Raw genomic sequence first — 14,777 nt, 5'->3', positions numbered from 1 at the left:
GTTTGCTAAACAAGAAGGTCGTTCTCTTTTTCCCTTTAATTCTTGGACGAGATTGTTCTGGTGAGGTTGTAGCAGTTGGTGACGAGGTAACTAATTTTTTCTCCTGGTGATGAAGTCTATGCTGCTGTCTCATTTAAACAACAAGAACACATGCCCAATATGTTGCTGTAAATGAAAAAGAAGTATGTTTGAACCCAAAGGACATCAACCATCGTGAAGCTGCTGCACTTCCTTGGGTTGCTGTGACAACATGGACAGCTCTTGTCAAGAGAGCAGGTCTAAACAAACATAACACAAGAGGGAAGAGTTCTTGTTCATGGAGGAGCTGGTGGTGTGGGATCATTTGCAATTCAACTCTTGAAATCATGGGGAGCTGAAGTAACCACAACATGTTCTGGGTCTAATATATCCTTTGTTCACAGTCTTGGTGCTGATATTGCTATTGACTACAAGAGTGGAGATTTTACTGAAGCCCTCACTAAACACTCTTATGATGTTGTGTTAGATACTGTAGGACAGAATTATGAACAGTTTCCGCTATTTATTCTCCTCAAAGTTTTCAGTGGATCCAAATATGTGTCATCATCAGAAGTCCTTCCTTCAAAACTTCACTAAATAAGGTCCTTTCCTTGGTACTGTTATCTTCCAATTGCATTATCTATACACAGTATAGTTATAAATCGTATATTTGGTGGGTCGAGAGTTCTATTATTCTATTGCAGAAGCTGATGGATAGGTGTTAGAGAAGTAAAGGAATGGTTGAATAACGGAATATAGACCAGTTATGTGGTGCACGTATACTCCAATGGTCAAATGATAGCTGCCTCATGAACATTTGGAGGATGTACACTTCGTGGGAAAGTAGTTGTGAACATGATGGTTGAACATAACAAATTTTGACGAACAATGATAGGACTTTGTTTACTGTAGTAGAATGATTTAGTATTTTGCTAGTATAGTGTTGTTAATGTGATTATCATGATCATTAAGTGTTGGGCAAAGAAGTTTTTCTAAGAATATACTTACTTTTAAATGGTTTTTGTGTTTTATTGTGCCTACATTTTAATATATTAATTTTGGGTTTATAGAGGTGAAGTGATGAGACCCAAACTAAGAAATTATTGACCTTATGCTGGACTTGTACCAATAGTATATGGCCAATACAGCTCTGATTGTATAATGACACAACTTCACAATCTACACCATATATATAATATATATATCATATATATATATATATAATATAATAGGTATGTAGTATGTTATGTATTTATGTATATATATATAATATATGTCTTATGATATTATATCATGACCATGCTCTCTAGCAGTATAAATACTAAAGACATGATGATGTGCTTATATTATGTGCCAACTTTATGTGATAACTTGATGTGGATCTTTTTTAGTTTGTGCGTTTCAATTAATTTATTTTGTATAGAAGTTAACTACCAGTATTTAACAATTGATTTTTTGTTGCAGGTTATTTTAAACAGGAAATAATAAGATTGAATTAAGTATTAAACTAAGGAAGTGAAACTTCCTTTCTGATGTTTATAATAAACGAAGTTTGTCTTAGTACTATCATTTTTGTGCGGTTGTTCATAATCTAAAGACAACCCATTAACAGTGTTTAATGATGCGTGATCCAGTAGACACAGATTATGAAACGTTATGGATTTTTCATTAGCAAAAAGTAGATTTGTATTTAATAGGAGATGTACTAATTTTTTGCTTTATATTTTCTTTTTATAACTTATAAGAACTTATTTTTAGGATTGACTAGTAAAACATTAACTGTAGTGATTTGTTTTACTGTAATTTGAGAAAATAAGCAATCTTCTTTGAATTTTAAACTAAAGAGGAGAAATGTTTTGGTTCAGCTTAACTGACTATTTTAATTAATAAAATTAGAATTGATGAGATTAGTTTTACTTGCCAGGTAGTGTGGCCCAGACTCCCTAACATACAAACTGTAATGGGACGAGACTAAAAGTATCCAGGCCCACTAGTTTAGTCAAGAATTACCAATAGTGGACGCAGATGTTGCAATCATTTAGGTAGCAGACCGAACACATTACTAATAGATTATGTTGAGTCCATTACAAAAATAATGGACTATGATGCACCTAGGTAAAAATAGTCTGGCATTACTGCATTTTTTTTTTTTTGCTTAGAGAGGAAGTGAAAAAGGATGGCAATCCAACTAGTTAAAAACAGCGTATTGTTTTTACATTTAATACAACATATAAATTTATATGTCAAATGTATATATATTGTACATACATTATGTATATACTTTATATTTCAGATATAGTCCCCCCCCCCATATAATAATTGTTACGAAACCTATGTAAAATGTAAAAATATAGTGAATGTATTATAAGTATGTACAATGTATGTATTATAATATATATACCCCCGGTATTATGTATTTATATGTACAATTATGTATTTATATATATATCAATTTTTATTATACATACCTTATGCCCCATGTATTATAACAATATTATAATACAAAAATATTACATATATATTAATATATATATATTATATTAATATATATAATATATATATATATATATGTATATATTGCTATGAGTAATACTAAAGCAACAAATTGAAAAGATCCAGGTGGACTTATCATGAGCAGACAATTTGACTAACATAAAAAGTAGTTGTAAAGTTTGTGTGATTGAAGTGGGTTTTGTTTTTTTTCCTTTTTAATTTTTTTTTTACTCATAAAATTTTATTTTTTTAGGATTTTTTTACTAGTAATTAACTTTAGTAATTTTTTTTACTGCAATTTTGAGAGAAATAAGCAATCTTTGATCTTAAAACTAAAGAGGAAAAAGTTTGTTCAATTTAATTGACTAATTAAATGTGATTGATAAGAATGATTTTGTGTTTTGTCATGTAGTGTTGTTTGCAGACTCTCTGATATATGAGCTATAATTATATGTGGGTGTCCCCTGGGGACAAATTTAAAAAACACAGCAAGACTAGACCATTATTTTAGTCAAAGGATTAGTGATCAAAACCAATAGTGGAAACATATATTGCTATCATTAGTAGCAAAATGAAGACATTATTAATATGCTGAGCTAATTACAAAAAAAGTAATGGAACTGTGAATGGACCCAGCAGGTAAAAAGTAGCTTGGCATTGTTGCACTTTCGCTTAGAAAGAAAGTGAAGGAACGGCAATCCAGACTATGTAAAACAATTAATTTGATATATAATATAAATTTTATATATCAAATGTGTATATATATATTATATGTATGACATATGTCATGTATAAATAATTATTATATTTTTAGATATAATCATTATTATAACTGTATAAAACCTATGTGAAATGTATAAATAATAATGAATATATTTTTATGTGTACATTTATAATTGTACTCATGACACGCGAAATTATAAATTATTATGTTTCTAGTTATTAAAAAAGGTGGAGCTTGTACCCTGTCTGCAACAGGTCCATCACTAACAGCCATGGCGTTCCAAAACTCAGTGTAGATATGGTGGACGTTAAAGACAAGCGTGTACTTGTGAGGTAAGCAAGGAGAGATCATTAACAAAAGCTCGAGTGATCTGCAATAAGTATTAATTAAACATCAATGATATTTTTTGACGCAGGGTAGATTTTAATGTTCCTTTAGAAGGAAGAACTGTTACGAGCAACCAAGGTACCTAGTACATTTTAAAAGAGAACCTCAAGATGCATTTGCTCTGCTCTTTCAGGATTGTTGCTGCTCTTCCAACCATCAACTACCTCCTTGATCATGGCGCTCATAGTGTGGTGGCCATGAGCCATCTTGGACGACCGATGGGCAAAGGAGTTGAAAAATACTCTCTTGCCCTGTTGCTGAAGAATACCAACGTCTATTGGGAAGTGGTAGTAACACAGTCATTAATTTTTTTTAATGGTATGAGGTTTGTCTTCACTTATAGGAAGGTGACCTTTCTTACTGACTGTGTCGGTCCAGATGTAGAGGCTGCCTGTGCTAATCCAGAACCAGGTTGGACCTACAAAAGATACAACTGATTACCCTGTCTTGTCCATTGTACAGGTAGTGTGATTTTGTTAGAGAACTTGCGATTTCATATTGAAGAAGAGAGGAAAAGGTGTGGACAGTGAAGGAAAGAAGGTAAGTAGTTATTGTGTGTGTTACTAATAGTTTGTGTTTGTAACCTGTATTTTTATATCAAGGTGAAAGCTAGTAAAGAAGATGTACAAACTTTTAGGTCATCTCTAATGAAACTTGGGTGAGTGTATATATTAATGATGCTTTTGGTACTGCTCATCGTGCACACAGGTACTGTAAATAAAGCAAAAGGTTTTTTATCTGACTCTATTTATATTGTATGTAACCTGCTAATGCATAAAAATGTTTACAAAAACAGATTCATGAAATGTAGAGATGGTGGTACAAACATTTGAAACAATACTACAATAGGAATAGCATTATAAAAAACTGCTACCTAATAATCTTTGTTGCTTGAATATGTTGATTTATAGTAGGACTGGTTTAATCTGATGATAGCTAAAAGATAGTTATATTTTTTTGAAGAACAGCAACTAATTAATCTCCTTTTTTTCTTGCTAGCTCTATGGTAGGTATTCAACATCCAATTAGAGCAGCTGGGTTCTTGATGAAGAAAGAATTACAATACTTTGGTCAAGCACTGGGAAACCCTAAGAAACCTTTCTTAGCAATCTTGGGAGGGTAAGACATTTTATCAACCAATATGTACACTTGTTGATATCTATTTCACACATTTATCTGTCCATTCACACATTTATCTGTCCATTTAGTGCTAAGGTTCATGATAAAATACAACTAATACACAAATCTCCTTGATAAAGTGAATGAAATGATTATTGGAGGAGGAATGGCCTATACTTTCTTGAAGAAATTGCAAGGAATGGAAGTGGGTGTGACCTACCAGCTGCTTTATTATCAGTTTATCTCTCATTCTATACCAATCTGTCCATTTATCCATCCATTCATCCATTCCTTCATTATTCCATTGACCCATCTACCCATTTTAATTAGATTGCCGACTCTCTTTATGATGAAGATGGTTCTCAAATTGTTGGAGAACTCATGACAAAAGCCAAAGCCAAAGGAGTAAAAATAATATTTCCAGTTGATTTCATTACAGCAGATAAATTTGATAAAGATGCCAATGTGAGTAAACACACACTGAGTTTAATGAGTTCATTGAATGATACATGTACATGTACATATCATTACATGTATATGTACATGTACATGTAATGAAAGGTGCAGAGGTTATTAAGGGTACATATGTGTAGGAGAATAGTCCAAATATGCTGTACTTATAATAACTGACCTTTGACCTTTTAGGTTGGATCTGCTACTGTAGAGAGTGGTATTCCAGCTGGTTGGCAAGGACTGGACGCTGGACCAAAGTCCAATGAGTCTTTGTGGAAACTATTTCAAGAGCTGCTACAATAATTTGGAATGGGTAAGTAATAAAATAATATTGCTTTTTAAAAATATTGGTTACTTCAACTTACTGTTTGTCTCTTCATTTATCCTTTTATCCATCTATCTATTGATCTGTTTGTCTTCATTCATCCATACATTAGACCTGTTGTGTATTTGAAATGGAGAAAATTGCCACTGGCTCAAAGACAGTTTTGGAAGCAATTGTTGCAGCCACAGAGAAAGGAGCCACTTCAATCATTGGTATATGATACTAATTATAGTACATGTTACTTTTAAATAGTAACACAATATTAATTCTGTTATTATACTAGGTGGAGGAGATACAGCTACATGTGCTGAGAAATTTGGTATGGCAGATAAAGTGAGTCATGTGAGTACAGGGGGTGGAGCCAGTCTGGAATTACTTGAAGGTAAGTTTTTCTAATTAACTGTATTATGAAATAATTTCTTTACATCATATTTAATGCAGACATGGGGCAAGCATTTACTGAAGTGCTTGAAGCACAACTTAAAGCATTCATAAAAGAGCTTAAGCACAAGCACAAGCATTTATGCTTCTAAAAAAATAAGTGCTTGAAGCACAAAATTCAAGCACTTAAAAAATGCTTGAAGCACAAGCACAAGCATTTTTGACAAAAAATGTCCTTCAAATAAACAATTCTCTTTATCTAAGTCAACTTTTAAAATACTTCTTGTTAGATCGTATAAACATTAGTTATAGAATATAGTATCTACCAGTCGGCATCTCTCTGGCCTAAAGATCTAAAAGCAAAGAGTATTAATAGATGTGCTAAGTGCATAAAGAACTTGCAGCCTTTGTGCTTAAAAGTGCTTATAAAGTGCTTTAAAGCACTAATGCTATAAAGTGCTTAAGCACAAGCACAAGCATAAATGCTTATATATAATAAAAGCTTGAAAGCACCTCCAAGCATTCCAAAAAATGTGCTTAAAGTGCTTTCAAGCACAAGCACTCAAGTGCTTGCCCATGTCTTGATTTTAATGTAATTAATTCATTGTTTTGTTTATGAAATTATTTTCTGAACATAGGTAAAGACTTGCCTGGAGTTGTAGCACTTTCAGACATCATATGACATCAGATGAGGTCACATGACCACATTAAAACTACAACAGCTGCAAAACTTTAATCGGCTATTAGACTTATCATCACACAATTATAGCTCTAATTATAGTACATATTTAATATAAATAGAAGTGATTTTTAAATAGCTTAACTTCATAATGATTTAATAGTGTTGTGTTATTATTAATAGAAATGAAAAATAATCTCCAAACTTTATTGTTTTGAATGATGAAACAGTTTGAGATTTACAAATAACTTAACTGTAGATCATAATGATTTAATACCAATACAATATTATTAATAGAAAATCAAATAATCCCCAAAGTTTATTGTTGAATGACAAAACAGTTTGGGATTTAAGATACAGTAACAACAATATATTATACAATTATTCTTTTGTAATGCCATTCAAAAGAGCGACAATGAAAGCAGAAATAATTTTTTAACAGCATTGAAAATATGTAATACTTAAAATAAAGCAGGTTATGTTTAACTACCTATTGTTAAAGTGTGCATACAAAAGAGTAAATTGTTGAGAGTGGGTGAGTGACTGGATGTAATTGAACTAAGTATTGTCATTCTAATGGGCTCCCTACTGGGCTCAGCTGGTAGTTCCTCTAGCCAGGATGGGGGTTCATTACTGGGTCCATTCTCCTCAATTTTGGCTTTGAACTTTCCAATCAAGTCTTCCATAGCAGCATGGTTACCAGAGAAGTAGGCAGCGAATGCTTCATTGAGTAGAATCAACTGTCTCTGCATCACTTTGACCTATGAGGAGGGGGAGAGAGAGAGAGAGAGAGAGAGAGAGAGAGAGAGGAGAGGAGTAACTGAAACAAGGTAGGTATTTATATCATACCCTATTTTCATCAAGTAATTTCATTTTGATGTCCAAGTCAAAACGTAATTGTTCATAACGTTTCTTGTGTTTTTCAAATTCAGCTCTTACAGCTGGAACACGAGCTGCTGCAGCCTGGAGATAAGAGGAACAAGACAACATTGTCACTAGTTACATACATCCTCATATTACATATAAATTCATTCAAACTATATAGTATTATGATTGACCCAGCCAGGACTTAAATCTAAGGACACAGACTAATACAATTGTACTCATTCCCAGATCTAAATCTAAGGACACAAACCTATACCATTGTACTCATTCCCAGATCTAAATCTAAGGACACAAATTACTTAATGTACTTAGATTACATACTTATTCCTGGACCCAAATCCAATAATCTGTCCATTAAATAGATATATTCAATCAATAACCACATACTAATGCAATTAGAAACTATAAAGTCCCCTACTAAAAACCAATATTAACAATAACAACTATACTATGGTATCATTCATCCCTTTCCTTTATTACCTTTGAACTTACTATTACTTTCATATGCTAACATAACAACTACAATAATAAATGTTATAGTCAAGTTGCATGAGTGACTGTGAAATATGTAAAACAATGTTGGCATTTGGCAGACAATTAAAAATACATTCTAATTAAATTGTTATGTCTAAGTAATGTAAATTGTATCAGACATCATTCATTGTATCATACTGTCTTATTCTTTGTACACAAACCTGTGAGGTATTGGCTGCTTTCTGGACAGCTTCTAAGTCACTCCTATATGCATCGTACAGTACACGAGTAGTCTCATATGCTTTAGCAGTTATAAGTGTGTCTTCCATAGCTTTTGCTGAAAGAGTGTGTACATTGGACACAAAGAACTTCATTGATGAGAGAAGGGTCTCTCCATTTTTGGCAATTTTTTTCTGAGATTCTGAATTGCAATCAAATTCTGTGTGGAGTTCTGGGGCAACGTATGCTTAAAATGCAAAATGTTCTGCCAAGGAGCGCTGAGACTCCACAACATTTTTAAAATGCATTTGCAAATGGCCCATTAATGATACTAGGTGGTTAAATTTGTTTTGTGTTTCTCGAACAGTGTTGAGCCGAGCTTCAAGTTCAGGATCAACAGTTTTTAAACTCCGTCCAAAACGCTCTGATATGACCTGGCGTGTCACCTTGGAGGTGTTGGACGCTCCAATCTTTAAATGAATGTGTGGTCTCAGAAAAAGAACGTGTTTGTCTTTTATGAAGCTCTGTTCCTTCTGGCTGGTTTGGGGGATGCTCCTCAATTGAGGAAGCTTCAGCAGAGCATGTTGCAGATGTGGTTGGCTTTGTTTCTTCATCATCTTCTCCAGGGCTGTGGAAACTTAGTACTGGTTGCTGGCCTAGAGAAGTGAGGTCTACGTTATGAAGAGTGTCGTCCTCATCGATTTGCAGTTGAGGTGGGTGCTTAGCTTCCACTTCAGTGTCCATTGTTAGTGGGTGTGCTAATTCATCACGTGAACGTCACACGAAAATTTAGGAAAACAATTATTTCTAATTATTAGGTTATTTACGGTATTAATGTTTTGAGGAAGACATCCGTATATCCAAGTATGGTGGTCAATGACTAGCAAAAAGCTTTTCTCCAGCGACTGAAGCCCTTTCTTTCAAGTTCCAAGAGAAAGAGAACAAAGACTCAACTATCAAGTAGATCTGTATAAGGTCTTGTGTTCTGTGTAAACTACGTGACCTTAAACTACTTGAATTGATAGTTTTTTGGATCAGAACTCGACACAACTGACGCTAAGCTATGCCCGGCAACAACCAGGTACTACCGGAGAGGTTGAGCTGAAAGTAGGGTGCATGGTAAAGAGATCACAGGGCAAATCAGCTATAGGAGCAATTAATTTCAAGAAGAGAGTGTTTGTACTGACCCCTAACAAATTGTGTTATTATGATGGAAGTTTGGATGTAAGTGTTGTAGTGTTATCTATATATAACAGTTTGTGTATGATATAGTTTATGATTGACATGTTATGGTTAATGATGAAGTGAAATTTATGACATTTTCAATGAATTAAGCACCACAACATGCATGTGTGTTCACTCATATCATTATGCATATTTAAATCACTGTTAGAAGTACTGATGTTCACTAGTCTAGAGCTTACTAATGGTAGCTATCCTATATCATTGTGGTAAGTACTGATGTTCACTAGTCTACAGCTTACTAATCCTATATCACTGTGGTTAAGTACTAATGCTAAGTACTGAGCTTGCTAATGGTAGCTGGCTTAGGTCACTGTGGTAAGTACTGATGTTTACTAGTCTAGAGCTTACTAATAGTAGCTATCATAGGTCACTGTGGTAAACTCTAAACTAGGAAAACTCACCACAGTGACTAAGGTAACTACCACTAGTAAGCTAGTGAACCTTTGTACTTAAGTAACTATTGCAGGTCGTGATGCTAGTCTAAGTTTTATTAATGGTAGCCATCACGAGTATTGATTTCTACATGTAAATCTCTAGAGCTTACTTCAAAGAACTCTAACAAGTTGATGTAGATTTAACAGAAAGTAGGAAGAGAAAAGGATGTTATTTTTGTCTAGTCATCATTTTATTCATACGTACATACATGTCATGTCAAGACATACATGTTCAGTATATATGTCTCATTTTTTTATAAAAATAAGCATTGTGTTCATAATTTAATGTGTGTATGTACACGATAATTAACAGTTATCCTTACTGGACTCTCTGTATGCATTTTATGAATATGTTGTGAGTAAGTATGTCGCAAGTAAACAAATGAATGAATGGATGGATAGATGGAGGGTCAAATAGACTTTGTAATGGATGTAATGATAGATTATTTAAAGGTTTGGTAAGTAAGCATTAAACAGATGTCAATTCTTTATTAACTAACAACAGATGTTAGTATAAAGTAATCTTATGTTGTTACAAAGTAATGTTAGTAGGGTGCTATCAATAAAAACACATATGTGTGTACGCATTGTCATTGTCTATACAGTGCACATGAAATGTTTTATATCAGTTTGTTTATCAATATATATATGTTCATTTTTATGTGTAGGGGCTAGTACTATTAAATATCTGTTTGTCATTGAGTTACATAGTATGTCAACAGATTGTGTGTATCACATTACATTGATTATAATCATAGTTCTATAAATATATTTAGTAGCTATTACTCTATTAGAGTAAGCAAGTCCATGTGTGTCCTCTCTCTCTATTTGTTCTTTTTAATTCCCTACTATTATTAACCTTTTTTAATATTTATGGAAATACAATTTGAAGTGCTTTGCTAAGCTGTTACTCACTGCTTCCATGTTCTTTCCTTTTAAGGGACATTCTTATGTGTAGGAGTGACTTTAGGTTTACTCCAAATTTATCTTCATTAGAATAACTCTCTCTGTACAATAGCTATGTCATTATTGTAGTGTGGGGCAGATAGAAATGCTGTACTTTGTAAAGCTCCTTGCCAATCATACCAGCTTAACAAGTTAGTATTACATGGAGCACATGTATACATTTACAAGTTTACACATTATATACATGAGTTTAACATGAAAACACTTTTTTTACATGAAAACATTACATCATTTGTGTACATGTTCAGCTGCATTTCTATGTTCTGTGCCAGCAATTTATACTTTTAAATGGTTCTTGTTTTAACAAAAGAATGCAGTTCAGTTATTACTAGCTTTTGTTATTCACTCACTAAAGAGTTTCCATATTTTTTCTACAAGGAGAACACTTCTTTTAATAACAGGACTATGTGTGTATTTACTATATACATGTAGTTGTGTCTCACAATAAGATTTTGTACTGATGAGGTGTCCTATATTCTCATAATGTATAACTGTAGGTGTTGACAAGAACACTTGATCTCAATAAAGGAATTAGAATATCATCTTGCTATCCTTTCATTTTACTTACACCTAGCTAGCACTTTGTTGTACCACATGTTTATCAGGTGATATTACCAGGACCAAATTGACTGGTGTCTACATATTCTGTTCTAATGTGTGAAAATTTTATGTGCGGTAATGTACAAGCACATCCAAATGTGTTCAGTATATCAATACATGTTTGTATGTGATATTAATTTATATTATATATATTGGTTTTATCCTTTTTATGTTTTGGTTATAATTGGACTTCCAAAACTTTCAAAACTGTTGTTCTGTGTATATGTTATCAGTATTGTTTCCTTGTTATTTTTGTAACCGACATTTTTATTCAGTCTTCCTTCATTGTGATGTAATTTAAAAAACATAAATAAAACGATTTTATGTAACAAATCTCTCTCCCTCCCTCTCTCTCTCTCTCTCTCTCTCTCTCTCTTCTCTCTCTCTCTCTCTCTCTCTCTCTCTCTCTCATACACAGAAACGAGGTGGTTTGAAAGGCCATGTTGATTTGATTAATGTCAAAGTTGTAGAGAAGGTAGCAGACACAGCTTTTGATAAGCCATCGTTTCAAGTAGTCCATGGAGAGTTAACTCTATACGTGATTGCAAGTGATGATAATGAACGAGAGGAATGGATAGAACTAATAAGACAATGTTAGTTTGATAGATGCATAAAAGGATGGAATGATGTATAGGTTAGGTACATGGACAGATGGATGAATGAATAGATAAATTAAGTAATTGTAGTTCATTAAATTTGACTTTATTATTTTTGTTATTAGATTGTAGAACTAATGGCAAATTACAAGAATATTTTCATCCTGGTCTCTTTACTATGGTAAATGGAGTTGTTGTGATCATCGTAGCAAACACTCTTACGGGTGTACACCAGCTTTCATCAAAGATGACCCTCACTTTAATGCATCACCAGTGAGTGGAGCAGCTGTCCCCTCAAGCATCAGTCCGACTAGAGGGGTGGTCCTAATCAACGTAAACCCCTCCCACCTACTCCTCAAGATACTAATGGCGGCCATTTAGGATTTTCAATTAGTGGTGGAGCACCTGGTTATGGACCTGGGTACGGGCCTGGCTATGGACCTGGGTATGGGGCCTGGCTATGGGGGTGTTGGACCTGGGTATGGGGGTGGAACAGCAGGAGGACCTGGTTATGGAGGGGGGGCAACCTCATAGTCAGCACTATCCTGGTAGTCAGCAACAGCAACCACCACCCTTCAACACATATGGCTGTATCAACTCACCACCATCAAAGAGGTGGTCATCATGTCTCCTCCTATCAACATCACAATCCTCCTGGAATAGGCGACTCTCAACCTCCACCTCCAGTCCCTGTGAGTTATTTATAGTTCTTGATGTTATTACATCATTTGTATTACTATTTTTTAGAAATCTAAACCTCAACCCGCCTCCGCCAAGACAAGAATTTGAAGTGATTGCCATGTATGATTATCCAGGCATTGAGAAGGGAGATTTACCACTCTGTAAAGGTCAAAAGGTCGTCATTTTTGATGATAGTAGAGATCACTGGTGGAGAGCAAGAAATGATAATGGGTAAAATAACCATAAGTAGTAGCCTTTATTGATTGAGTGATTGAGTAGCCACATAGACTACATGATGATATAGTCCTTAAATAGTACAATATGAGGAATATGGACTTGGTATTTGAATTACTATAGACTATTATGTACTTTGGATTGTACTGTGTGTAGTTGATATGGTAGTTAGTAAGGATGTGTGTGTGTGTGTTGTTTTCTCTAGCAAAATGTACAAGATTCCTGAAATATCAATGATATTGTTTCAATAGTATGATTTAGAAGAGAGATAATTATAGCAATGTTAGTGATTGTAGTAAATAGTTCCTTAAGAGATGATGAATGATTTTAGAATTTTGTGAGATATCTCAACCAATGTGTTCAATATATTACAGATTTCCTCACTATTATATGTTATAATTAACTCAACTTGTACAAGTACAGTGTGGAGAATAGACTCTACTTTGAGGACGTCAAATGATGACCCTCTACAAAAGAATGCATGTACACTTCAATCACCAATGAATGCAACATAAATGTCTTAATTACAGGGTCACTCATTTTAATGGTTACTATAAATTACAGGGGTCACCTCATTTTAATGGCTACTCAAAGTCATGTCCATGCATAGTATCACATGTACAAACTATATTTGTTACAGACAATTAGTTTAAATTTGTACTTTAATGAAATGTATGTGGTTAAGAGATAGGGAAATGTAATTATAGTTTGTGTTGATTTAGTGTACTAACCATATCACCTCTTAAATTATCTTCCTTTAGACAAGAAGGTTTGTCCCTAGTAATTATGTTAAGAAATTAGGTCTTGAAAGTGAAGAGTAAGTGGATTATACATGTACTGTGTTTTGTCCATAGCAGCTGTTTTTATTCATCATTTGACACTTTCATTCATCCATTTGACACATTCATTCATCCATTGTCTATCTGTCCATTAATTCTGTAGGTGGTTCTTTCCAGCACTGTCTCGAGCAAGAGCTGAGAACATTTAAAACAAGAGGTTAGTCACCATAGCAACATGTTTAAATATGTTTTTATAATGTCATAGGGTAAAGAAGGTGCTTTTGTAGTTAGAAATTCTAGTAGAGAAAATATGTATACTTTATCAATATGGTATGTACTAAATAATGTATGGGTAATATGATCTCTCTCTCTCCTCTCTCTCTCTCTCTCTCTCTGTCTTTCTCTGTCTGTCTGTCTGTCTGTCTCTCTCTTTGTCGTCTGTCTGTCTCTGTCTGTCTCGGTCTCGGTCTCTCTCTCTCTGTCTAGTCATGAGGGTCAAGTCAGACACTATCATGTCAAGGAAGACATTGATAAAAAGTATTACATATCTGAGAAACATCGATTGCTACTATCTCAGAACTTATTGAATATCACAAACTAAATGGAGGAGGTATATGTCCTAATTTTAACTATTTACCTTCTCCTAGTTATACCTCAATTTTAACCTTTTGAGACACCCCTTTATCTACTAGGTCTCGTTACAAGATTACGACGTCCTCCTAAACAACTTGTTCCTAATCAACCTGTACTTTCATCAGCATTCGGTAAGTAATTATAGGGATATTATGTTATATAGTGAGTTACTATGATTTGAGAGACAGCCCTTATAATCAAATCAAATAAAGAGTTGTCAGGCACACAATAGCAATGTCTATACAAGGAATTTTAGAGTATTTATAGAATTTTAATTACTTTTATATATTATAAGGCATTCACTTTGGAGCATGACTGTGTCATATTACAGAAGTATAATATGATATCAGACATTGAACATACACTACATTTTATGTGGTTTTCTTCTTCTCCACTATATTTACATCAGTGTATTACAGGTGCATTTAGTGTGGGCAGCTGTTACTATTGTG

General features: G+C 33.8%; 1 protein-coding gene and 2 pseudogenes across 1 annotated transcript; 2 read left to right on the top strand and 1 right to left on the bottom strand.

Annotated features, from left to right (window-relative positions):
- The first annotated feature begins 3,489 nt into the window (after positions 1–3,489).
- Positions 3,490–6,582, top strand: LOC121391538 (annotated as a pseudogene).
- An 840-nt stretch (positions 6,583–7,422) lies between these two features.
- On the bottom strand, positions 7,423–8,901 carry LOC121391537 (arfaptin-2-like). The gene is made up of 3 exons (XM_041523131.1): positions 8,604–8,901; positions 8,160–8,359; positions 7,423–7,542 (listed from the first exon to the last, which is right to left on the bottom strand). Exons 1-3 carry the CDS (start codon positions 8,899–8,901, stop codon positions 7,423–7,425), a joined length of 618 nt encoding a protein of 205 aa, XP_041379065.1.
- Positions 8,902–12,409: 3,508 nt separating this feature from the next.
- The window catches only part of LOC121391539, a 46,215-nt pseudogene continuing 43,847 nt past the window's right edge, over positions 12,410–14,777 (top strand).

The sequence above is a fragment of the Gigantopelta aegis genome, unplaced genomic scaffold, assembly GCF_016097555.1.
Source record: "Gigantopelta aegis isolate Gae_Host unplaced genomic scaffold, Gae_host_genome ctg2600_pilon_pilon, whole genome shotgun sequence".
Classification (NCBI taxonomy): Eukaryota; Metazoa; Mollusca; class Gastropoda; order Neomphalida; family Peltospiridae; genus Gigantopelta; species Gigantopelta aegis.
This window is presented reverse-complemented; position numbering and strand designations above follow the sequence as displayed.

Bases quoted from the DNA above. Each gene is read 5' to 3' on its own strand.
- LOC121391537 (XM_041523131.1), bottom strand. From the start codon at position 8,901: ATGGACACTGAAGTGGAAGCTAAGCACCCACCTCAACTGCAAATCGAT. The intron at 8,360-8,603 runs GTGACACGCCAG...ATTGCAATTCAG, and splicing joins GAGCGTCCAACACCTCCAAG to AATCTCAGAAAAAAATTGCC. The intron at 7,543-8,159 runs GTTTGTGTACAA...TCTTATCTCCAG, and splicing joins AAGCAGCCAATACCTCACAG to GCTGCAGCAGCTCGTGTTCC.